At 43.8% G+C, this 24889-nt stretch overlaps 1 protein-coding gene and 1 long non-coding RNA gene across 2 annotated transcripts in view; one reads left to right on the top strand and one right to left on the bottom strand.

Annotated features, from left to right (window-relative positions):
- The window catches only part of GAN (gigaxonin), a 66090-nt gene extending 56034 nt beyond the window's left edge, over nt 1–10056 (bottom strand). The window contains exon 1 of the mRNA XM_023226876.1: nt 9729–10056. Coding sequence (XP_023082644.1) covers nt 9729–9895 — 167 coding nt within the window. The 5' untranslated portion in view covers nt 9896–10056. The remainder of the gene's footprint in view (nt 1–9728) is intronic.
- Nucleotides 10057–10210: 154 nt separating this feature from the next.
- Nucleotides 10211–14302, top strand: LOC111552572. The gene is made up of 2 exons (XR_002734668.1): nt 10211–10494; nt 12888–14302. It is a non-coding gene; the product is annotated as an uncharacterized LOC111552572 (long non-coding RNA).
- Nucleotides 14303–24889: the final 10587 nt, after the last annotated feature.

Below are 24889 nucleotides of genomic sequence, written 5' to 3'. Positions count from 1 at the left end.
TACATCACCGCCCATCTATAGCCCCTGAGAAAAAGCCTAAATTCTCTATCAGACTCAACTATGCCATAAATTGCATTTTTGTCCCTTTCTCACACCCTATCACCTTCCCAGCCAGCTCCACATGGCAGCAGAAGTTTCATGTTCTCTGGAAGCAGTCTAAATGCCAGCCCTCACTCAGGGACCACAGGCCTTCCCAGCCTCTAATCTGTGTCAATGCCATCCCACCCTTTCCTCACCACTCCCAGGTATGTGATGTTCTGTTCCCAGAGAGGCCTGACCTGGTTCTGGTGCCTCCCCCTGCTCTTCTCGTGCCTAGGCCTCCTCCTTCCTCAGATCTCAGCTTCAATGGCACCACCTCGGAGCAGGGATCCCGTCACCCAGGCCACAGCAGCAGCCACACCCATCCTCTGTGGACTTCCTTCAGCGCACTCACATGGCTTTGTAATTAGACCTCTTTACCACTCACCTTCCCAGGTAGCCCCCATGGATGCTGGTACCCCATCTAGAAAGGTCAATGAACAAACGAGAATATTAGAGAGGCTTAGCCAAGAATTGATGTTCTCTACTTAAAAGAAGTCGTTTCTGTAAATGTGATTAATTGGGGTAACCACTATAAGAGTAAACGGTCAAATCAGCCAATTAAATTCTTTTAGGGCAGACTATCACAAGTGTCTACTCTGATAAACACAGCAAATCTATTCTCTGCTCATTCTTGAGATTCTGAAACTACCCATAACAGAGGGATGTTCTAAAAAAAATAAGTGAAATCGAACATAATCTTTAAATTTTTAGTTTTATGTTTATTTCCTTCTCCGGCCCCATAGAGATAGAAAAATAAATAGACTGACATAGGTCTCCACATACTGTGTTAGTTTTGATACTCTTTGTGGGAGATGACTGAATACATGCTCCAGTGGCAGGCAGTACAAGAGGATGGAATCCCGGAAGGCGCAATCCTCTGTAACTGACTGAAATGGAGGCTCCAGGAGGGCAGTGGTCTTGCCGGTTGGTTGCCGCCATCTTGCTAGTACACAGCCACTGCTGAGATGTCTCGAGTTATCTCCTCTGCATGTGTTGAACGACTACACCTGTAATCAACTCCCTAAACAACACCCTAATTATATACAACGCCCCTTTACTGTGAAGAAACAATGCACAGTATATCTCAGTAACCTTCGACAATGCTAATTCTTGAACTGTAATCTACTGTTGGTAAACACATCCCCACAGCATATGGGTTAAGGCAGTGATGACATTTCTTAAGGATGTCCCAAGACCTGTGATGACGGTGAATATTTTCACAACCCCTTTTCTAATTACTATGAAAGAAGCATGTAAATAAAGGAAATGGTAACTTCTTTTGCTCATGCCCCCCACTCAGGGGGTGATAAAAATGAGATGTGCATTCCTTTCCTACCAACAGCAGGGGTTATAATTTTTAGGCGGGAAATAAAGTTGATAACTTTGGTAGCACAAGACAGTAGCTGTTAAGGAGCTCAAGCAGGAGAACAAACCAACCCACCAAAAATCCCGAGAGAAGTCTCTTATCTGTTACCGTAAGTGTCAAATCCCTGTACCAACTTTCATGTAAGGAAGAGAAGCTAGAAGTTGTGGGAAACTATTCCCTTGACTAACCAAATGGAAGACTATATAATTAGCCAGTGGGTCCTGCTGGCTTCCAGCTCCGTCACTGAAGTACACCGGGGGCTGTGGTATGGGGAGGAGAATGACAAACACGAATATCAGGGGCCTTTCTAAGGATTTTCATTGTCCTTCAAAATCCCACTGTCCTTAAACTTCTGGCTTCATTTCTAGCGAATGTTCTCTGTGGGTTAGAAAAGACTCATATCAAACTCACAGCCTAAATGTGAGGTTTCAGTATGAAGTGTCTTACAATTCAGGGACTGATCAATATAAACAATTTAAGTAACAAAAGTGCAAATATTTTGAGCTCAGTAATACTAAACAATTTACTATTATTCAGAGGCGTAGGCAGTTGTTACTGATGAATGCTAATATGACCATAAAACTACGTTTCAAAATATATGTACTCATATTAATACGTTACCATAAAAATCACAAGCATCAAATGGTCTTTAAAATTGTTCTTAAAAACAGAAACACTTTGTAGTTGAGAGAACCACAAATATCTACAAGCAAAAATATACATTTAAGTTTCTATAAAAACTCAACTTCAAAAAAACCCCAAAGATATTTAATTGGTCTATATTCCATTATTCAACAGTCAACTTTTAAAAACTAGTCCTCCCATCTTCCATTTATGATATGCATTGGCATATCTAGGGCTTTACTGGCAGAAAGCCCTCTAGGCTTTACGCTACTGAAATGGAGGGCAGTGGCCTTGCCAGTTGGTTGCCATCATCTTGCTAGTACCTACCCGCTGCTGAGATGTCTTATCTCCTGTGTATGTGATGAACACTGGAGATAACTAAGAAAACATTTCGCCAATATCTTATTTCCCTAAGAATCCCACTTTTCTAATTATTTGAACAGAGGAAAAGTCCAAATCCCTTCACTATAATAGCAAATGGCAAAGCACTACGTATTTCTATTTCGCAGTATTTCTGTAACAATTTTATGAGAAATTAGGGCATTCACCATTTATTCCCAGAGGCAAATGGATGCAGCAAACATCTGACCATCATTCTATGCCTAAGTCACTCTTTGGCCCTAAGTACTTAGGAAGATGATTTAACTCTGCTCTTCCCAGCACCAGGATCAGGAACTCTGGCAGAGTGTCTGGGCATCTAGATGGACACAGAATCTTTATCCTCCACAGAGCCAGAGCTGCCACCTTTACCTGAGCCTTTGATTTCCTTCCTTCTTTGGATTCATTGTGGCTTAGGAGGCAGAGAACCCACGGGAAGCACTCAAATGCAAGGTCACAACCATAGTCTGCCACTTGTCACACCCCACACCCCCGCATCTCCACCCTTAACCCAGAATTCAAACTCACAAATCATTCATTTATATTACAGCTTTAGTACACAAAATGATAGTCTTGTATCTTTCAGAAGGATGATGCAACCCTTCGAAGAACTTACTGCATGGCACTCAGAGGCCAAAGGAACCCTTATTTTTCCTAATTATGTTTTCTTTACAAATTATAAATAGATTTTAAGTCGCACTTTGATATCATAAGAACTCATTAACACTTTAAACAATGGATATGGCGGTTTTATAAACTGGATGCTTAGTCTGTATCATCCAAATATAAATCCTAAGGAACCAGAATTTCTATGTGGAAGAGCATTTTACTTCAATCCTAAATTATGTAACAAAAACTAATTTAAGAACATTGAAGGAGACGTCACAGGAGAAAATGCAAACTATAAGAAGAGGCACAAGTAAAAACAGTATAGGTAAACGAGTGAGGACTTATCCACTAGAGAAATGAACCAGATACGTTTTACTTCTATTACATTACTATTACTCACACTAACAATCCTCGGGAAAGTTCTACGATAAATCTGAACACCCCACACTTCCCTTTATGCTAGAGTCATTAGTCTAACAAGAATTTTATTGATTTGTTTCATCATTTGAAACCTTCCAAAAACCTCCCAGAATTAGAACATCTACTGCTACCAATAGTGACAATCACTGTGTTATATAAAATAAACAAATATCTTTAAACTGACATGAGTAATCTGTGTTAAACCGAAATTTACAAGTGCTTAGTTTCCTTAGAAGCCTGGATAAAATATGTCTTTGATCTTCTGAAACTGAACATAGTTATTATCACTTTTGAAAAACTCAGTAAGAATAGGGTTTAATCAAACAAGGTTGTGATTACAAAAAACAAAAAAGGAAAAAAAAAGGAAAATCATTGAGAACCATTTAACTATCAAGACCTTCTGGACAAATTTCATCTTCTGAATAGTTGTTGGGAATGCCTTATAGTAAGTAGATAAAAACGAAGTCTAGATCCCTTAAAAGAGACTCAGGCCCAGCTTATTTTCCATCACCGTAAGAGTACAAGAAATAGGTAATGTCAATTTGATTTTAAGAGGGCTCAGGATTTGAAAAGAGACTCAGAAATTGGAGCTTCTAACCCCTGAGCACTAAGACACTTCACAGGTTACAATCACTATTCAAGATCTTTTTTTTTTTTTTTTTTTTTTTGAGACGGAGTCTTGCTCTGTCGCCCAGGCTGGAGTGCACTGGCCGGATCTCAGCTCACTGCAAGCTCCCCCTCCCGGGTTCACGCCATTCTCCTGCCTCAGCCTCCTGAGTAGCTGGGACTACAGGCGCCCGCTACCTCGCCCAGCTAGTTTTCTTTGTATTTTTTAGTAGAGACGGGGTTTCACCGTGTTCGCCAGGATGGTCTCGATCTCCTGACCTCGTGATCCGCCCGTCTCGGCCTCCCAAAGTGCTGGGATTACAGGCTTGAGCCACCGCGCCCGGCCACTATTCAAGATCTTATGACAATCATTCGGGAGCTGCTATGGAAGACTATCAACTCAAAGCACAAGTGGAGAAAAGATTATGAAAATATTGTAAAGTAAGCAAAACATTATTAACTGAGTATTACTGTGAAATCACTGCTTCACAGACAGACTTTCATTACCAGGGAACACTTAGTGGATGCTGCTGCCTCGGTAGTGTATTCGCAGCATTAACAGGGAAGCAGAGAATCTAATAAGAGGCTGTGCAGTTATTCATATAAATTAATCAAGAAAAGTAAACTGGGAATGAAAAGCAGGCTCTGCACACACCACATAGTACTCATGGACTTTATTGCCCATGTGACATTAAACTACAGTGTATGTTTCAGGTATTCAAAATAATAATAATAACGTCCATGTTACTATGAAACTTGGACCTCCTACAGAGATCATATTAGTTTCCTTAAGTAGTTTCATCAGCATCATCTATGAGTCAAACTTCATATTTAAATGGCAAAACAGGCTCATCAATAATTAAGCCTTGGAACATACCCAGATTAACAGCATAAAATAAATGCTTGTTGTGATACAACTCTACAGGCCTGGATTTATACAACGGAATACCCAATAAAGTTCTATATGACAGGGGAAGAGAAATGCTTTAACATTAACATAAAACAAAACTTTAAATGATACAATAAAGCTATAAAAACAGAAACAGGTCTTCCTACTCACAACACATACACACGAGGCAAAACAAAAATAGCACAGAGCTACATAACTTAGACTTACAGGGGATTTGCTGTCCATGTAGCCCAACCACCTCAACTCACAGACAAGGAAGCTAGAGCCCAGAAAGTTGCTCATGATGACCTAGGCTGGATTTGAGGCCCAACGTCTCACTCTATCCTCACTAGACCTCAAAAAATAAGAGGGGGAAAAAAAAGCCATTTACATTCTTAGCTGACTCATCAAAGGATCTAAAAAATCTTAGGAATCTTTTTTTCTTTTTCTCTCCAGGACTGAAAGCTAAACAAACTTTTGTTGCAATAGCTTTCAAGAAAACCCTAAATTTTACAAGTGAACACAGGACTGGGAACCTGTACAGAGCCACCACAATGTCATAGCAGTTCACTTTCAAATCCTTTTCACATACATTACTCACCAAGAACCACAGCTCAGGAGAGAAATGAGTCTGAACTTTGCATCAGATCAATGGGACTGTGCCAGAATTGGAAGAGCCTCAGACATGAAGCAGAGCAAACTGTAATACTCAAAAGAAAAATAAATTTCCTGCAAGCCCTAGGGAGCTTTCCCCAGAAGGTCTTAGAGTTGCTGAGAAAGGAAAGATTCTGTGGGTGCTTATGACTACGAATTCAGTTTTGCCATTCTTATAAAGGTTGTTAGCTACTTTTTTTTTTTTTTTTAACTTAAGAGACAGGGTCTCGCTCTGTCGCCCAGACAGGCTGCAGTGCAGTGGCAGTCGTAGCTCACTGCATCCTGGAACTCCTGGGGTCAAGGGATCCTCCTGCCTCAGCCTTCCAAAGTGCTGTAATTACAGCCATGAGCCACTGTGCCCAGCCTGTCGACTACTTTTGGTTTAGTTTCCCCAACAAACCAAAGAGAAAACCTCACCCAGGAACCAAAAGGAGGAAACGCTTTGGGAAAGGAGCATGTTGGGAAAGAGGCATGCATGCCATTTACTGAGTTGAGGGACGGCAGGAGGTCCTGCCTCCTTCCTGGAGCAGCTGCACCCTAGGGCTGCACGACACATGCTCTCTCTACATAACCTGGGAATGCCAGTCCTCTGTGGGCTGATCATGAGGGTGTGCTGCCAAAGTTGAGTTTTCTGGCTTTTTCCTTTTATATTTAAAATCTTTCTAATATGGTATGATTGCTAAGGGAGTCAGCAGGAAAAACAAAAGCTAGACCAAAGATAAAGTAGAGTAAAAGATTAAACCTGTAAGTCAAAATACTTTTCCATACTAAGTAGATAGTATGCCAAACAAAGTTACTTTAATTCCCAGTGTGACAGAGTTGGACTGGCTCCCTTTGTTGGGCACATAGTAAGCAACAGATAATACTGCTCCTATTTTTTATGTATATGATTTATTACTGTAGTCACTGGGTCTATGTTGCCCAGGCTAGTCTCGAACTCCTGGCCTCAAATGGTCCTCCCACCTCCACCTCTCACAATGCTAGGATTACAGGTGTGAGCTACCATGCCAGGTCATAACATTGCTTCTAAACCACAGAATCACACCAGTACTTATGTCAGTTACCAACACTAGGCCAAATACAGACATCAAACAAAACCAGAATTTTATTAAACTTCAGAGATCACTGAACTTTTGAACATCCAATTCACAGATTAATGACATCACAGATCTAAATGCTTAAGTTTTGAAAGGGAAAGATAAGAAACATCAAGTTCTAGAATACATAAATACATTTTGTTTCAATATAATTCTCTAAAGGGCTGTTCAAACAAAACAAATACATTATAAAAGCCTAATATTACTGATATTAAAATTACCAGTAAAAATAAAAAATTAAATTTATTTCTAGTCAGTAATACAGACTCGTCAAATTACTTTGAAACACCTTTGAAATGATAATTTTTTAAAAATCCCAAGACATTCTAACACTTCAATAGCCAAATAAACTTTAAGCAATTAATCTGTCACTGATGAAATACATATTGACTGATTCATGTTTACCTACAAAATGTAAAAAAAAATCTGCCTTGCCTTTAAAGATGGTTGAAAATGGAAACCAAAATGAGACAGTATGTAAAAGTGCTTGATAAGCATTTTAATTATAAGATATTGTAAGCCAGCTAACAGAGTTTACATAGAGAGAACAGTGAAATACAAGTGATGCTCTAACTTGGTAGGGTAAGAGTAGTTAGGAGGCTAGGTGCAATTAATTTGAAGTCTAATCCTAGTTCAACCATTAAGTACTAATAATCTCATAACACAAGTCACTAATGTCCACTGAGCCCCTATTTTCTTATTTAGAAAGTGAAAGAACTGGACAAGAGATATTTCCTAATTCAATGGGTACTACCTTTGAAAACCTGGGAACAGACCTATTATGTCTCAAAACACTATTACATATTTCTTCACAGGTGGGTTACTGATTAAATGAGAAAACTCATTTTTATCCCTCACTCATCAGATTAGCGAGCTGAAGCCTTGTCATCTAGCAGCAACTCACAGCTAATATGAGTAAAAGCTGGAAGCACAAAGCTAGTCTTCAAACTCTGAGCCCAGTGCGTTTCTCAATTAGGTATAACTCAGTGTCTATCTACTATGAAAATGTAATGGAGTCAATTTTCTAATGTCCGAATTTGCTGTGGTAGAAAGAAAGGCAGTCATTCATTGAATACATTGACTGATAGGCACTGTTCTTTCTGGGTGCAAAGAGTAAAGCAGTGAATAAAAGAGAACACTGCCGGGTGCCATGGCTCACGCCTGTAATCTCAGCACTGTGGGAGGCCGAGGAGGGCGGATCACGAGGTCAGGAGTTCGAGACCAGCCTGGCCAACATGGTAAAACCCCGTCTCTACTAAAAATACAAAAATTATCCGGGCGTGGTAGTGGGCGTTTACAATCCCAGCTACTCGGGAGGCTGAGGCAGGAGAATCGCTTGAAACTGGAAGGCAGAGGTTGCAGTGAGCCGAGATCACACCACTGCACTCCAGCCTGGGCCAAAGAGTGAAATGCCGTTTCAAAAAACAAAACACCACGACCTCACAGAGCTCACATTGTGGTTGGGAAAGACCACCAACGTAAATGTGTAAAATATGGGGTACATCATAGTGGTAAGTGCTATGGAGAAAGATGAACAAGGACAGCAAGCAAGGATAAGGCGATTTGCAATTTACTTCTTTTAAGCCAAACGGATGCCATTTAAATAACTATAACAATAACGCATCTAAAGTAGTTTTTTTCAGCATTTTCCCAAACAGGGAAGACTGCTCTGCTGACTCCAATTTGAGATTGGTTGCTCAAACCTCTGAACTGCCAGCTAGAAGCTGTCTGTCACATTAGCAATCCCAATTCTGTACTAACGATGATACTCCAGCCTCCACTCCCGCCCCCTCCACCACTCCACACCAAAGAACGCAAACGGATTTATAAAACAAATTCAGGAGAAACCAGAAGTTACAAAAGCACTTGAACTGCTTCTAAGTTAGCACAAATGTCTCCCCAATGCAAAGGTTAAAGTGCAGCGTTTGTGGTGGTTTTGCTGGGACAAAGCGCTAAGAATACACATCATTTTGCTTTTTCTGACCTGTCAATTGTAGTGATATTCTCTACCATTAGCCTATATTTAACCAGCTTACTGGGCAGTTTCTCCAGTTTTTAGCATTCCTCCCTTCCCTTTTATTAAAACAGCAACCTAGTTTGCTAGAAGGTTGCTAAAAGAAAAGATAGCCTCCTGCAAGATCTGATATACTTGTATAAGCACTGTCTTATCAACCTTTTAATTAACCTGGTTAGTTGAGTTGGCAAATCAGGTTAAGCTTTGCTTTACTAAAGTATTAAAATGCCCTTAGTCGCAAGGCTCTCACGGTCCTCGGGTTGTAACAGCATCTTGAGAATTCGCCACAGTTTACTTCAACGTGTAACTCTTCTTTTAAACAGTTACCAGAAAGGAGCGGAAAAGACACGTTTGGCAAGGAGAAGAATTTCGCCCGGGGGATCGGACTACCAACCCAAGGAGAACTTCGAGAGGGTTTTCTCTGCCAGCACCCCGCGAGGCGCTGTCGGTCCGGCCTCCCAGCGGGCAGGGCGCTCCCGGCCCGGTTGGCGGTGCCGGCCCAGCCCCCGAGCGTGAATTCGGAGGCTACCGGCCGGCGAACTTCAGCTGGGACCGCGGGCCCGGCCAGGGCGAGGGGCGACTCTTCCCCAGCGCGGCCTCGCCCAGCCTGCAGGTGCGGGTCCCGGCCGGCCCAGGACGGGGTCTGGGGGCTTCCGGGTCTCCGAGGCCGGGCGCCCGCCGCCGCAGTGGGAACCGGGAGAGACAGGGCGGGGGATCGCGGCCGGGGTCCGGGGACAACTCCGAGGGCGCGGGGGTCCCGTGGGGAGCGCGGGCCCGGAAGGCACAGAGGCCGCCCGGGGGACGCGGTCAGCGGGGCCGGGTTCCGGCGCTTGCGGGAGGGACGCCACGCCAACGGTGACGTGGGGACCCCTGCGCCGGGGACAGGGGAGAGGGTCTGGGGGCCACGCCCGGCCCGGCCGCCCCGCCTCCGGCTCCGGGCAGCAACGCCGCACCAGCCCGCCCGCCCGCCCGCCGCGGCCCCCTCCCCACCTGATGTAGGGGCTGGCCGCCGCCAGGATGTTCTTCTGCACCGGGATCTCCTCCCCGTCGAGGACCAGGTGCGCGTCGCAGAAGCGGGACTCCTCGCGGAAAGAGCTGAGCGCTCGCAGCAGACGCGCGGCGTGCTGAGGGTCAGACACGGCACTGCCCTCAGCCATCGCGGCGCCCGCTCCTCTGCCTGCGGGTCCGGCTCCCGACACCGCCCGGCCGGACCCCTCGAGCCGCCGAGTCCCGCGCGCGCGCCCGCCCAGCCCGGCTCTCCGCGCTCTGAGCAGAAGCTGGAGCCCCCGGAACGCGCCTGTGCCATCCGCGGCGCGCTGGGCCGGCGCCTTTAAGAAGCCGCGTCATGAAGTCATTTTTCCGCGACGCCCCCGCACCTTCGCTCCCGGCCCTCTCGCCCGCCGCTGGAGGCAGCCAATCAGAAGCCTCCTTCCTCCGCCCGCGTGACCAGCTCTGCCTGGGTGCAGCGGAAGGTGTAGAGGGATGAGGTAGGTCCCTGCGGCGGTGGAGGGATGTGCGGGCGGGCTAGGATTCTGTGGTTGAGTCTGTGGCCTCTGGAGCCGCGAGTTTGAATCCTGGTTGCAGCTCTTCCACTTACTAGCTGTGTGGCCATGGATAAGGTGCCCATCCTCAGTTTCTCCGTCTGCAAAATGAAAACGACTCTTTAGTGTTGTTGTGGACCCATGAGATGACGCATGGAAGCAAGGGCGCAGTCGCTGTAGCTTTCTTTATTTAAGAGAGAAAAGGAGCTGCCCAGGTGAGAACACAAAGACCCTAGAAAACAGACCCAGAAAAGAAGGTTTTGGTTGCGGGCTAGGAAGGAGACGTGGCAGATGAAGCTGGAGAAGTCCGAAGGAGGCCTTAAGTTTTGCAGGGCCTCCTTGGTGTGGGAAAGAGGTTAGTTTCTGCAGGGGTGAAGAACCATGCAAGGGTATTTAGCAGAGGGTTTTGTGCAGATCACTCAGCTCCTGAGTGGAGAATAAGACGAGGTTGAATGTGCTAAAGGCAGATCGATGTTTAGGTATTGCAGGACTTGAGAGAAGGGAATGGGCACCTGGATGAAAGGGTGATGGGAGGTGGACAATGGTGGATTGTTTTAAAAGAAATTATGAGGGAGAGGGAGTCAAGGATAAATATTCTGGTTGAGTAACTGCATACATGTTTGTACCTTTCAGGGAGAGCTAGGAAATGCTGAGGGGGTGGGCAGTAGAGAAGCAGGTGTTTAGATTCAGACAGGCTCCCAACCCAGTGAAGATCAAAGCTGTGACAGAAAGGATCTCTGGGCCAGCTCAGCTGGCAGGCCAAGCCCCACGGTATCTGAAGTTTCCCTGGAGGCTGCTCAGGGCACATGGGAGTGTGGAATGTAGCTACCATTTTGTGCAAACGTTAGGTACGCCATAAGCCTCTAAAAACTTAGCAATTTTATGAGGACCCCGGACCAGAAGAATGTGGCCAGCATTCCAGTCAAGACAGGATAGGATTTTCACTGAAGCATCGCAGTCTTTTCCTTCAACCGAGAGGCTCCAATAAAGTCTTGGGTATTTACCCTGAACCAGCCAAGGCTTTGGAGTCACTGGCAGGAATCTGGGTATCTGTTTTCAGAGCAGAAGAATAGGTGGGAAGGGGACGGCTGTGGAAGGCACATGCATTTCCACTTCCTTCTGTAAATGCAGCTCAGTATTCCCGGGTGCAATGAAGTTTAGGATTTGCTTCAAAACAAAACAAAGGGATGGGGAAGCAGATGGCAGTGTAGATGAGTCAAAAGTGGCCACAAGTTACTAATTGTTAAAGCCACATAATGGGGATGTGGAGATTCGTCGTACTGTCTCTATATTTTTGTGGATGTTTAATGGGGATGTGGAGATTCATTGTACTGTTTGTATATTTTTGTGGATTTTGAAAAATATTTTCTTTTTCTTTTTTCTTTTTTTTTTTTTGAGATGGAGTCTCGCTCTATTGCCCAGGCTAGAGTACAGTGGCGCAATCTCTGTTCACTGCAACCTTCGCCTCCCGGGTTCAAGTGATTCTCCTGCCTCAGCCTCCCAAGTAGCTGGGACTACAGGCGTGTGCCAGCATGCCTGGCTAATTTTTGTATTTTTAGTAGAGATGGGTTTTTACCATGTTGGCCAGGCTGGTCTTGAACTCCTGAGCTTGTGATCTGCTTGCCTCGGTCTCGGCCTCCCAAAGTGCTGGAATTACAGGTGTGAGCCACCACACCTCGCCAGAAAATATATTTAAAAAGGTAAGAAACACACAAGACAAGCAGCTTGGACTTATCTTCTCCATGATACGTGCCCAGGAATGTCAGCTGCCCTGGGAGTCCTGCAATACCTTCCAAGGCAGCTGACATTATTTTCTCCAAGCAGTTGCTGTATTTTGAACATTGCTCCAGCAAGAAACTTATTGTAATGGGTTTATTTATCCATGTCACCTGCTGTACTATGTTTATCGTAGCTCAGCATGATTTCCAGGTGCCAAGCACAGTACTTGGTGTGTAACAGTGCTAACTGAATGTTGGATGGATGGAGGGATTAAAAAAAAAGAAAAACACCTAGATACCAGACACTTAATAAATGTTTCTTGGGAGGCCAAGGTGGGCAAATCACGAGGTCAGAAGTTCAAGACCAGCCTGGCCAACACAGAAAAACCTCATCTCCACTAAAAATACAAAATTAGCCAGGCGTGGTGGTGGGCACCTGTAATCCCAGCTGCTCAGGAGGCTGGGGCAGGAGAATCGCTTGAGCCCGGGAGGCAGAGGTTGCGTTGAGCTGATATCGTGCCATTGCACTCCAGCCTGGGAGACAGAGCAAGACTCTGTCTCAAAAACATAAAAAATAAAATAAATGTTTTCTGAACTGTATTCTCTGTCGCTTCTTAGTTAATTTGTGTTTGCCATTTTAAGATAAAAAACCCAGGAGAGTTCTCTACACAATGTAGATATTTGATAAGTACTTATTAATTGCTTGGTGTGCTAGTCTATTCTTTAAATAACAGAGGTTCCAAAACAAAGAGCTCCAGTAGTAGGATCACAATCAGGTAACCAATTATCAGAGTAGGAAGGTTGCCTTAGTTGAAGTAACTGGAGGTGAATGGGGATTTGTCAGGCAGGCTCTTCCAGGTAGATGTGAACCTTCCCTGTTGTTTTGACAGGAGGAAATGGAAGGACCATCAAGAGAAAGGTAGTTGCTGGCTTGAAAGGATCATCTGTGCAACAGGCAGCTAATCAGAAGAAGACCTTATAAATACTTTTGATACCACCCACACTGTTCCTATTATTCCCCGCCACTCCATCGGCTTAATGAACTCTTACTCATCCTTCAAAACCCAGCTTAAACATGACCTTCAGGAAATCTTCGGCTGGCTTCCCAGGACAGAGTGGGTCAGTCCTCTGCATGCTCCTGCTGCTGTGCTGTATTCACCACACTGTACTGTAATTTACTGGTTTATAAGTCAGTTCTGCTGCTGGGTTGTGAGCTCCTCCAAGGCAGGAGCTTTGCCATATCTACCTATGCTCCCAGGACTTGCACAGTGCCTGATGTGTAGGAGGTAGCCCCTGAATGTTTAATATAATTAGAAGGAGCATATCAGGTAAATTAGCAGAGCAAACTGTGGGATGCAGGATGTCAGACAATAGGGGTAGGTGGGCTTATGGGAGCTGAAGAGCGCATGCTCCTCACCTCTAGTTGATTGCTCTGTGCGATAGGGGCCCAGTGGTGGTGGATCTAACAACTTTTTAAGAGATTCTGAAAATTCAGACTGACTTGTTGAATATTCCGGATTTTCAACATTAGCAACTAATTCCATTTGGGGAAAAAAATGTAGCATGGGTCTGCAGACAAGATCTGGCTATAATTCATGTTCAGAGGTAATCAGGAAACGATTAGTTGACTGAAAATGTAGTTGACAATCAGATGGATGCTAGGTTGCCAATAAAATGTGTTGAGTGGAATTCACATGCCCCAGAAAGCTCGTCCTGGTGCTGTGGGCCAGGAACAGGGCCCAAGTGTGGGAAGAAGGATCCAGGAGGCAGAGCCTACTCTCCCACTGCTGCTGGAGCCACTCTTGCTTGAGCTGAAGTACTGTGGACTCTTTTGCAGCCTTTCCTGGTATTGCTCAAACTGAGCCGCCCTTGATATTGTGCCTCTCAGAATGATGGATTAAATGTTATTGTTTCCTTACATTCCATAGGCATCAGATATCAACTGTCGTTGTGAAACACATTACAATGTAAGAGATTTGATATTGTCCTAACAGTGTTAGTCTCTGGTGGCTATACTGAGCTCTTCTGGTTTAGAGGTGAAACAACCCAGAGAAAGGATTTATTTATGTATTCATTTTTGGTCTGAAGACCAAAAAGGATGTTTACAAGATATTAACAGTAACAATTTATTCAACACCTGTTTTTAAAGCACCTGCTATATGGTAACTGCTACAGATACAGTGATGGTGAAAGCACAGTTAGCTCAGTGTTATTTTAGAAGCTTTTACTTTGTGCTTCCTCGATTTATATTTTCTGTACTGATCGTGCATAATTTTTTACAATCATTAAAAGAACAAGAAAGCAATTTCTCTTTGCAAAAAAAGGAAAAGAAGAGCTTTCTTTTGCTTTGAAAAATGAGCTCTCAAGAGAGGAATCCACTTGGGGATTTGGGCTTTTATTTTCTAAAAACTACCTAAAGAGTCCAGTAAGAGAAATAATGCAAAGAAAATATTAACACTTTGAAAATTCTTTAGCAAATATCAAGTCCAACTGATTCATCTTACTGAAGAGAAAACCAAAGTACAGATGAGCAAATGACTCAGTCTAGGTCATAGGTGTGACCCAGTCAGGACAGAACAGACTGAGGTCTAGATCTTCTGCTTTCCAGCCCTGTAAGCTTTTCCATTACACCAAGTCGACTTGTCATAAACATTCATTTGTTTGAGACAGTCTCTTCTGATTCATTTGAAGGTAGTCTTCAGACATTTTATTGGGTAAATCTTTCATTTGTCCAAATCTATATATAGCTCTTTTCTTTCCAAAAAAAAGTCTAGGCTCTTCCAAATTGCTGAGTCAGAGAACATCTCAGTATTTATAATGCTTGAGAGTTGGTTCTATATATTTACACAGTACTGAGAGAAGTGTCTCAGAAACCAGTGAACTAATTAAATTGTAATGAAACTCCATGAAGGTAGTAACTGTTCCTATCCAAATTCATCGTGTACCCTACCCCAGCACCCAGTGCAGTGCCTGACACACAGTAGGTGCCCAATAAATATTTGCTGAAGGAATGAATTTTTTTTTTTTTTTTTTTTGAGACAGAGTCTCGCTCTGTCGCCCAGGCTGGAGTGCAGTGGCCGGATCTCAGCTCACTGCAAACTCCACCTCCCGGGTTTACGCCATTCTCCTGCCTCAGCCTCCCGGGTAGCTGGGACTACAGGCGCCTGCCACCTCGCCCGGCTAGTTTTTTGTAATTTTTTTAGTAGAGACGGGGTTTCACCGTGTTTGCCAGGATGGTCTCGATCTCCTGACCTCGTGATTCGCCCATCTCGGCCTCCCAAAGTGCTGGGATTACAGGCTTGAGCCACCACGCCCGGCCTGAAGGAATGAATTCTAATAGAATTGAGATTTTTCTGTGTACAAGGGATTATTTCACATGTTATTTTTCATATTTCCCCAATGAACTCAAAATGGAAATATTCACCAACCTGTTGACATTGCCATTTGAATAATAGAAACCTAGAGTTTAACACCTCAGAAAGTAAGCTTCTACTTAAAAAAAAAAAAATTAGCTGGGTGTGGTGACATCCACCTGTAGTCCCAGCAGGATCAGTTGAGCCCAAGAGTTCGAGGCTGCAGTGAGCTGTGATCATGCCACCGCACTGCAGCCTGGGAGACAGAGTGAGGCCCTGTTTCAAAAAACAAACAAACAAAACCAAAAGCTCCTGATTTTACCCCTAAACCTAATCATTTTCCAAGTAAATGGCAGCACCATTCATTTACCTAGGGGCAGAAACTTTGGGTCATTCTTGACCTCTGTCTCTCATAGTCTTCATCCACTTCTCCAGTGAATCCTGCAGCTGTTCCTGCAGACTACTTTTTTTTCTTTTTCTTTTTCTTTTTTTTGAGATGGAGTCTTGCTCTGTTGCCCAGACAGGAGTGTAGTGGCTTACTGCAACCTCCAACTCTGAGGTTCAAGTGGTTCTCCTTCCTCAGGCTCTTGAGTAGCTGGGATTACAGGCACCCACCACCACACCCGGCTAATTTTTGTATTTTTAGTAGAGATGGCATTTCACTATGTTGGTCAGGCTGGTCTCGAACTCCTGACCTCAGGTGATCCGCCCACCTCGGCCTCCCAAAGTGCTGGGATTACAGGTGTGAGCCACCATGCCTGACCCTGCAGACTAACTTCTGAATCCAGCCACTTCTCCCCACCTCCTCCAAAACCACACTGATCCAGGTACCATTCAGCTCTCCTGCAACAGCCTCCTAACTGCTCCCCTTGCTTTTTCTCTTGCCCCCTTATGAACTGTTTCTCCTCCTAAGGTAATCAGATCAAGTCACTTCCCAGTTCAAAGCTCTCCCATGGCTTTCCTTCAAACTTAGGAAAAAAACCCAAAGCCCTTACGGTGGTCTAAAAAGCCCTGCGTGGTCTGGCTGCCTCCATGGCCTCCTTTCTTGCCATTCGCCCCTCAGTGTGCACCAACCAAAATGGCCTTCTTTGCTCTTTCTTGAACAAGCCAAGTATATTACCACCTCAGGGCTTTTGCACTGGCTAATTGCTCAGCCTAGAACTTTCTTTCCTCGGATTCTCGTAGCTTGCTCTTTCATTCTTCTTACATCAGAGCTGCCATGTCAGCTCCTCATAAAGGCTTTGGCTCACACTCCTGTATAAATGCCTCCCTTCAACCGGCTTCATCTTTCTTCACTGCATGTAATCACTACCTAAAATTATATATGTTTCTTAGTGTATTATGTGTCTCCTCTGATTATAAGGTTTCATGAGGCCTGGCAAGGATTCTTATTTTATATATCAATGTATTCTTAACCTCTAAAGCAATGCCTGGCATATAGTATGTGCTCAATAAATATTTACTTATTGAATGAATGAATGTTTTCTTGGACCTTTTCATCTCTTGCTGCCTAACCTGACATTGCCAACTTGAAGGAAGATGAATTATCAAGAGTGATTCAAAGGACTTGAAATAAAACTTGCAAAGCTTAGAAGTTCACAATATAGCAGCTCTGGGCATAGGTTGTCCCAATAACTTTTTTCAAGCTAGGTCCCGTGCGAGAATCTTTATTCTCCCCTGTCAAGGTACACCACTTTGCACTTTTCATCCTTTAAATTTAGTTTGTGTATTGTATGTAGTTTATACACCTGAAAGCATATAAGAGGTGCTGGTCTTCTCCCTAGAATTGTAGCCAGGGTACTGCTGGGTGTACGATGAGCTGGATTATTCTGCAGAATTCACATCGCATAAGTAATTTGCCTGTGCCTTAGATCTGCTTAAATATCTGTGAAGTCATTTAAATTCATTTAACTCAAGGGATTTCCTAACAACCTCCCTCTTGGTCTGTTCTCTCAGACTTAGAAGTTGCTTCTTCAATTTCTTCCTCTGTAAAACTGGGGTAATCGTAGCAGTCCTCACAGAGCGGTTATGAGGCTTAAATGAGACGGCAGTGATGAAGTGCTGACAAGAAGATCCGGCCTGTAGCAGGTGTTCAGTGAATGCTAAGAGCTGTTACATGTATCATTACTGTCACCACCATCATGCCTGTTTTCAATGGCATCCTTGCCCAGCTCAAAAATGATTAGCTTCTCGTTGACTTTCAAGTCGAAATCTAGTCTCTTCACCTCCCTGTCAGGGCCCACCAGCGATACCGCCTCAAGTCCTGGTCGACAGTCTCACTGCTTGTTTTTCCCTAACATTAATGCTGGGTTTTTGTTGAGTTTCATCTGTTTTCTAACTCCAGCTGACATCTTCATTTTCTACTCCAGGGCTTTAAACATCCCAGTCTACTGCTTTTATTGAAGTTCCTTGCCTTTAATTTATGTTTTTAATGTTTAAATCCATCCTTAGGTTTTCTGAAATATGTCAGACCTCTTCTTTAACCAGTAAGTTTTGCAACTGATTAATACTTTAATACATTTAGCTTTTACAAGTGTCTTTATTGAGGTATAACACACAGTAAAGTGCACTAATCTTAAGCGTGTGGCTGAATGAATGTTTCTGTGTGAACACACATGTGAAATCCCCAGCCACATCAAAATATAGAACATTTCCAGCAACCCAGAGGCTCCCTCAGGCCCGTTTCCAATCAGTACTATCCAAAAGAAACTGGCCAGGCGTTGTGGCTCATGTCCGTAATCCCAGTATTTTGGGAGGCTGAGGCGGGCAGATCACGAGGTCAGGAGTTCGAGGCCAGCCTGGCCAACATGTTGAAACCCCATTTCTACTAAAATACAAAAAAAATTAGCCAGGCGGGGTGGAGGGTTCCTGTAATCCCAGCTACTGGGGAGGCTGAAGCAGGAGAATCACTTGAAACCAGAAGCTGGAAGGCAGAGGTTTCAGTGAGCCAAGATCGCACCACTGCACTCCAGCCTGGGCAACAAGAGTGAAACTCCGTCTCAAAGGAAAAGAAAAAAAAGAAAAGAAATCGCTGTTATGGTTTCTATCACTATTGATTTGTTTTTCCTGTTCTTGAACTTTTGCATTTGGTTTGTTTCACTCAAATATGATGTCTTCAAAATTCTTTCGTTTCGTTGCTTGTAGCATAATAGTTGGTTCTTTATTGCTGTTAGTATATCATTGTGTGACTACTCCACAATATATTTATCCATTTTCCTATTGATGGATAGATAATTATTTCCACTTCAGGGCTATTGTAATAAAGCTGTTATGAACATTAAAAAATATATGGTTGGCTCTTTGGGAGGCTGAGGTAGGCAGATCACTTGAGGCCAGGAGTTCGAGACCAGGCTGGCCAACATGGCGTCTCTCCTAAAAATACAAAAATTAGCCATGTGTGGTGGTGGGCCTCTGTAATCCCAACTACTTAGAAGGCTGAGGCAGGAAAAATCCCTTGAACCCGAGAGAGAGAGGTTGCAATGAGCTGAGATTGCACCACTGCACTCCAGCCTGGGCAACAGAGCGAGGCTGAATCTCAAATAAATAAATAAATCTCAAATAAATAAATAAATAAAATAAAGCTATATGGTTGAATATATGCACTTTTTTCCTCAGGCGAATATGGTGAAGAGTTCAGCTGCTGGGCTGTAGGGTAGGCACATATGTTCAGCTTGAGTAGATGCTGCCAAACAATTTTCCAGAGTGGTTGTACCAAATTATACTCCCACAGTAATGTCTGAGAGTTCCAGTAGCTTCACATGCTCCAGTAATTGGTGGTCTTTTAATTATGCCTGTCCTGGTGGGTGTATAGGTGGCCTGGTGTATGTCTTATTTTAATTCGTATTTCTCTAATGAATAACGATGTTGAGCACCTTTCTATATGCATTTTGACCACTTGGTGACTTTTTGGGGTTAGGTGGTTACTGAAGTTTTGTCTCATTTTTAACAGTTGGATTCCTGGCCTTTTTTTTTTTTTTTGAGATGGAGTTTCACTCTTGTTTACCAGGCTGGAGTGCAGTGGCAGTTTCAGCTCACCACAGCCTTGGCTCACTACAACCTCTACCTCCTGGGTTCAAGCAATTCTCCTGCCTCAGCCTCCCGAATAACTGGGATTGCAGGCATGCACCACCACGCCCGGCTAATTTTGTATTTTTAGTAGAGACAGGGTTTTGCCATGTTGGTCAGGCTGGTCTCGAACTCCCAACCTCAAGTGATCTGCCCTCCTCAGCCTCCTAAAGTTCTGGGATTACAGGCATGAGCCACTGTGCCCGGCCAACAGTTGGATTTTTAAGTTAATATTTAAGTGTTCTTTATTATATATATGTAATTATATATAAATAAAGACAGATTTCTTCGCCCAGTCTGTGGCTTGCCTTTCTACCCTGTAAATGGTACCTTTGATGAAGAGATGGTCTTAGTTTTCATGAAGTTCAGTGTATCAATATTTTCTTTTATGGCTGGTGCTTTTCATAATCTGTTTAAGAAATCTTGGCAATTATGAGATTCTCCTTTGCTTTATTCTAGAAACTTTTTTTGTTTTCCTTTTCACAATTAGGTCTATGCTCCACCTCAAATACATGCATTTTCTTGAATCCAGCTCAGAATTTATCTCTTTTCAGAGGCTCATAGACCTAAATGTAAATTCACTCTTGCTTTTAATCACTCATTCATTAAAAAAAAAAAAATTAAGCACCTACCTTATGCCGGGCACTTAGGGGAAACCAAAAGCAATTAGAATCAACATTTAATTTAAGAAACATATTGGCTAGCAGGGGAGGAAGTGAGACTTGCACATGAACAATAACTGAAAAGTAGTCCTTTAGTTGGAAAATCTGATGTGCTCTTATCATTCACATATGCTGCGTGGAGTCACCTCTTTATTAACATAGGCAGGTGGAATCCATTCCCTAAATGCCAGTGATCGTGTCTTCAACACCCTTTACTGGTACCCTTTACTCTGGTAAAAGTCCAGGTCTTTGTGCCTGGCGCTTGATCTGTCCACCATCTGGCCCCTCTCTCCTTCCTCAACCTCATTTTCTGAATGTTCATTATCCTTCATCCAAACCCTCCACACAGACCCACCTGAATTCCTGAACAGAATCAGCTGATTCATCCTGCCAGCTCTTTGTCTCTGCTTTTCCCTCCTGCCTGAACTTCTCTGCTATGACTTTGATGCCTGAAAAACCTCTTGCCTCTCCTGTATTACCTCTGTGAAGCCTCTTCCGGCTTGCTTGTGCGTTGAAATCTACCTCAGGAGGCAGATTGCAAGATGCAAATCCAGCTTCTATCACTTCCAGCTCTGCAACCCTGGGCATGTTACTTAAGCTGCCCAAGCCTCAGGTTCCTCACTGGGAATAATTGTAATTCCTGCTCTATATAGTTTTGCACAGAATGGACAAGTGTGGCTGGGTGTGGTGGCTCACGTCTATAGTCCCTGCACGTTGTGAGGCCGAGGCAGGCACATCACCTGAGGTCAGGAGTTTGAGACCAGCCTGGCCAATGTGGTGAAACCCTGTTTCTACTAAAAATACACAAATTAGCTGGGCATGGTGGCAGGTGCCTATAATCCCACCTGCTTGGGAGGCTGAGGCAGGAGAATCGTTGGAACCCAGGAGGCAGAGGTTGCAGTGAGCCAAGATTGCACCACTGCACTCCAGCCTGTGAAGACGGAGTGAGATGCTGCCAAAAAAAAAAAAAAAAAAAAACGAACAAGTTTATCCAGATACAACTGGGTAGCACAGTATCTGGCACGCAGTAAATTATTCTCAGTGTTAGTCTAAAAAACATAGTCACACCCATCACACTAATGACATTTATGTGTTAACATTTTGGTCCTTACACCAGACTGGGAGTTTCTTGTTTTTAACATTTAGTTATTATTTGTTTGTTTTTTAAATTCAAAATAGGATCTCACCATTTTGCCCAGGCTGGACTTCTGGGCTCAAACAATCCTCCCACCTCAGCCTGGGAGTTTCTTGAAATCAGAGCTTTTTCTTAATTCTTCTATGATATCACTTCCCCTAGTGCCCCTTTGGGAAGTTCTTATTCAGTGCAATTTCCTGTGCAGGGAGCTTTATGTTTATTACCCTCAATCCTTGCAACCACCTACAAGATAAGAATTAGGGTCTCCATGTTATGGTTTAAAAGATGGAGGCTTGCTGGGTACGGTGGTTCACACCTGTAATCCCAGCACTCTGGGAAGCCGAGGTGGGCAGATCAGCAGAGGTTAGGAGTTTGAGACCAGCCTGGCTAACATGGTGAAAACTCATCTCTACTAAAATACAAAAATTAGCTAGGTGTGGTGGTACACGCCTGTAATCCCAGCAACTTGGGAGGCTGAGGCAGAAATGCTGGAACCCAGGAGGCAGAGGTTGCAGTGAGCCAAGATTGCACCACTGGACTGCAGCCTGAGTGACAGATTCTGTCTCAAAAACAAAAAGATGGAGGCTCAGAGAGGTGAACCCCTGTCCTATGCTAATGTCCTCAACTAATTCATGGTATAGCCAGGGTTTTGAATCTTTGCTTCATTGCGAAGTGTATGAGCCATTCATCATATATCTCTGCCCCTCTGTGCATCCCCAGTGCCTACACAATGAACTCGGGAAATATTTGATGAATAGAATACAATTTGATAAGCCCAGAGCCTACCCAGTGTTTCAAAATGTATCATGGGTTCAATGTGACCCTCCAAGCCTAATCAATCCAAGACTGAGAACCTCTGGCAAGGCAGACAACATCTAGTGCAGCTGACTGTATTTTCAACTTTTCCCTCTTGGGAAACAGAGGTTTCAACATCATTAATTTGTACTTTGCGACTTCAAGGTGTGCTCTTTAATTGACACAATGCTGCCTTTCCAGAGGAACAGGTTGTCACTTTTCACAAAATTTGTCCTATTTAATGGAACTTTGTCTGGTGTCTAATTACCTATCATTTCTTCTCTTGCTTTATGACAGTTCTATGCTTTTTTTTTTTTTTTCTGACACGGAGCCTCGCTCATTGCCCAGGCTGGAGTGCACGCCATTCTCCTGCCTCAGCCTCCTGAGTAGCTGGGACTACAGGTGCCTGCCACCATGCCTGGCTAATTTTTTGTATTTTTAGTAGAGACGAGGTTTCACCATGTTAAGCCAGGATGGTCTCGATCTCCTGACCTCGTGATCCGCCTGCCTCAGCCTCCCAAAGTGCTGGGATTACAGGCGTGGGCCACCGCGCCTGGCCGACAGTTCTAAGCTTTTAAAATGGTGTACCAAGAGTCTTGGGAAGATCCTTTTCATTAATGGAAGCTTGGCCTCTTTAGCTCAATTGTAAATGTCTTGAGAGCAGGGACCACATTGTAACCATCTGTATCTCTCATGGCACCTGACTCAGGCAGGGATGCAGTAAGTCTTTGCCACATTCGTTATCTGTGTACTTGTTTCATGCTGGACACTGGGCTGGGTCTTGGGAAGGAGAAAGGAGGAATCAGATTGAGATCTTGTCCTCTAGGAGCCTCCAATCCAACAGGACGTAAGACTGAAACACCAAAGTCTGACATGGAAAAATGATGTGTGTGGTGGGGAGTGTGGCTGAGAGCTACGCTAAGCTACACCCATTCTCAAAAGCATCATTTGTACTTAAAGATTGGTGGGAAATTCTTTGATATGAAAACAAGCGTGGGTCTAATATGGAGTACACTGCACCCCTGCATGCATTTTAAGGTAAAACACAGATTTGAAGATGCTATATTAGATAGACTTCTCCCTCCATTTCCCTCATAGGTTACTTCCCTGTTCTCCACCATTAGGAGTATTTTGGTGGGTGATATTAACAGACATTGCCATTGGCATCAGATAGAATTAGATGTTCAGTTCAAGGTCTGCACTGTCACTTCTGGCTGTTTTGTGTGACTGAACAAGTGGTCTGTGTTCTCAGAACCTCAGTTTAGTCATGATTTTTGTGAGAATAAGTGTTCTTTTTTAAATTTTAATTTTAGAGATGGGGTCTCACTGTGTTGCCCAGACTGATCTTGACCTCCTGGCCTCAAGCAATTCTCCCACCTAAGCTTCCCAAAATGCTGGGATTACAGGGGCATGCCACTGTGCCCCGCCAGGATAAGTGTCTCATATACAGCTTTGGCCACACACATGGTAGCTTTCGTACTTACTGTGAGGAAATGAATGTTTACAGAGTGGATGGATGGACGGATGGAGTTGGGAACAAGACAGTCTGTTGCCACATAACAAAAAACGGCATATATTCCCTTTATGATTAATTATTTGCAATTCTATAGTATTCTCTACCTCAAAGTACTTTTATATTTACACAAAAAATAAAGAAATTAGAAGTATCCGTATTTCACCTTTTTCTCTATGAGAAAAATAGAGGCCTCAAGAAATGCCCACAGTCTTTTAAAAATTGAGATTAGTCCACTTGAGATTTGAACCAGCACCTGGTTTGGCATCTTTAGCACAATTGGTTAGTCTGGGGGTAGGAACAAGAAGGTACACACCTTTCACATGACTGACTTTCGTTTCTGAGCTGTGTGCGGCCTGTGAATTTCAGCTATAAATCCCCAGTCACAGAATCACTGAATCCTCAGAGCTGGGGCAGTGCAGAAGTGCTTCACTTCCCTATTGAGAATCCGAGGCTAGCTGTGGATTCTACTCTCCTTGGGAACACGTATGCACACAGAAAGTCACATGCAGTTTCAGGAAGCCAATGGGCACCCTGAAGCCCCCTCACCACACCTCCCCAGGTACTCATGACCCCTCTACAGTGAACAAACTGAGACTAACCAACCCCAGAAACCACAAACTCATTACCTCCAGACACACTGGTGGAAACAGTAACACCCAACATCACAAATTCTGGCAACTTCAGCCAGGGACAACTCACTATCTCAACTCTGCAATCATTTTAATTCTAAAACATTTATCCTTCAAGAACTATTCAAAGCCAAACCATTCATTTCCCTCCCAGACTTTCGCAAGTCTTGGTGGAGATGAGAATTGAGGTTATCTGTGTTTTAGAGATCAAAATTGCCAGTGTGTTAATGGAATGGGGTGGAGCCCAGTAAACAAGATAATCCATAGGTTACTCAGCAATTGATTGGCTTCACAACAGGCCATGGCTTCATCGCCATGAAAGCCAAGATTGGCCACCGTAGATAAAGAACCAGATTTGCCGCTGAATGAGGATTGGGGAGGCCATTCAGCTCACATGTTCATTCCACACACATGTACTGAGTACCTGCCATGTGCCAGACACTGTTCCAGATGCCTAGAATACATCTGAGACTAAAACATGGAAAACTCCTTGCCCCACGAAACACACATCCTAGTGAGAAAGGTGGACAAATACCAACAAACACCTTAAGTAAATTATTCAATATATTAAATGACAAAAAGCTATGGGGAAGAAGAAAACTTAAGTAGGATAAGGGGATTGGGAGTGTGTGTGATGGAGGAGCAAGCTGTGATGTTAAATTACGGTCAGGAAATCCTCACTGAAGAGATTCGAACAAACTTGATGGAAGGGAGAACACACATTCCTGAAAGGACTG

The sequence above is a fragment of the Piliocolobus tephrosceles genome, chromosome 17, assembly GCF_002776525.5.
Source record: "Piliocolobus tephrosceles isolate RC106 chromosome 17, ASM277652v3, whole genome shotgun sequence".
In the NCBI taxonomy this organism is placed as follows: Eukaryota; Metazoa; Chordata; class Mammalia; order Primates; family Cercopithecidae; genus Piliocolobus; species Piliocolobus tephrosceles.
Note: the sequence above shows the minus strand (reverse complement) of the source record. Positions and strands in the feature narration are given on the sequence as shown.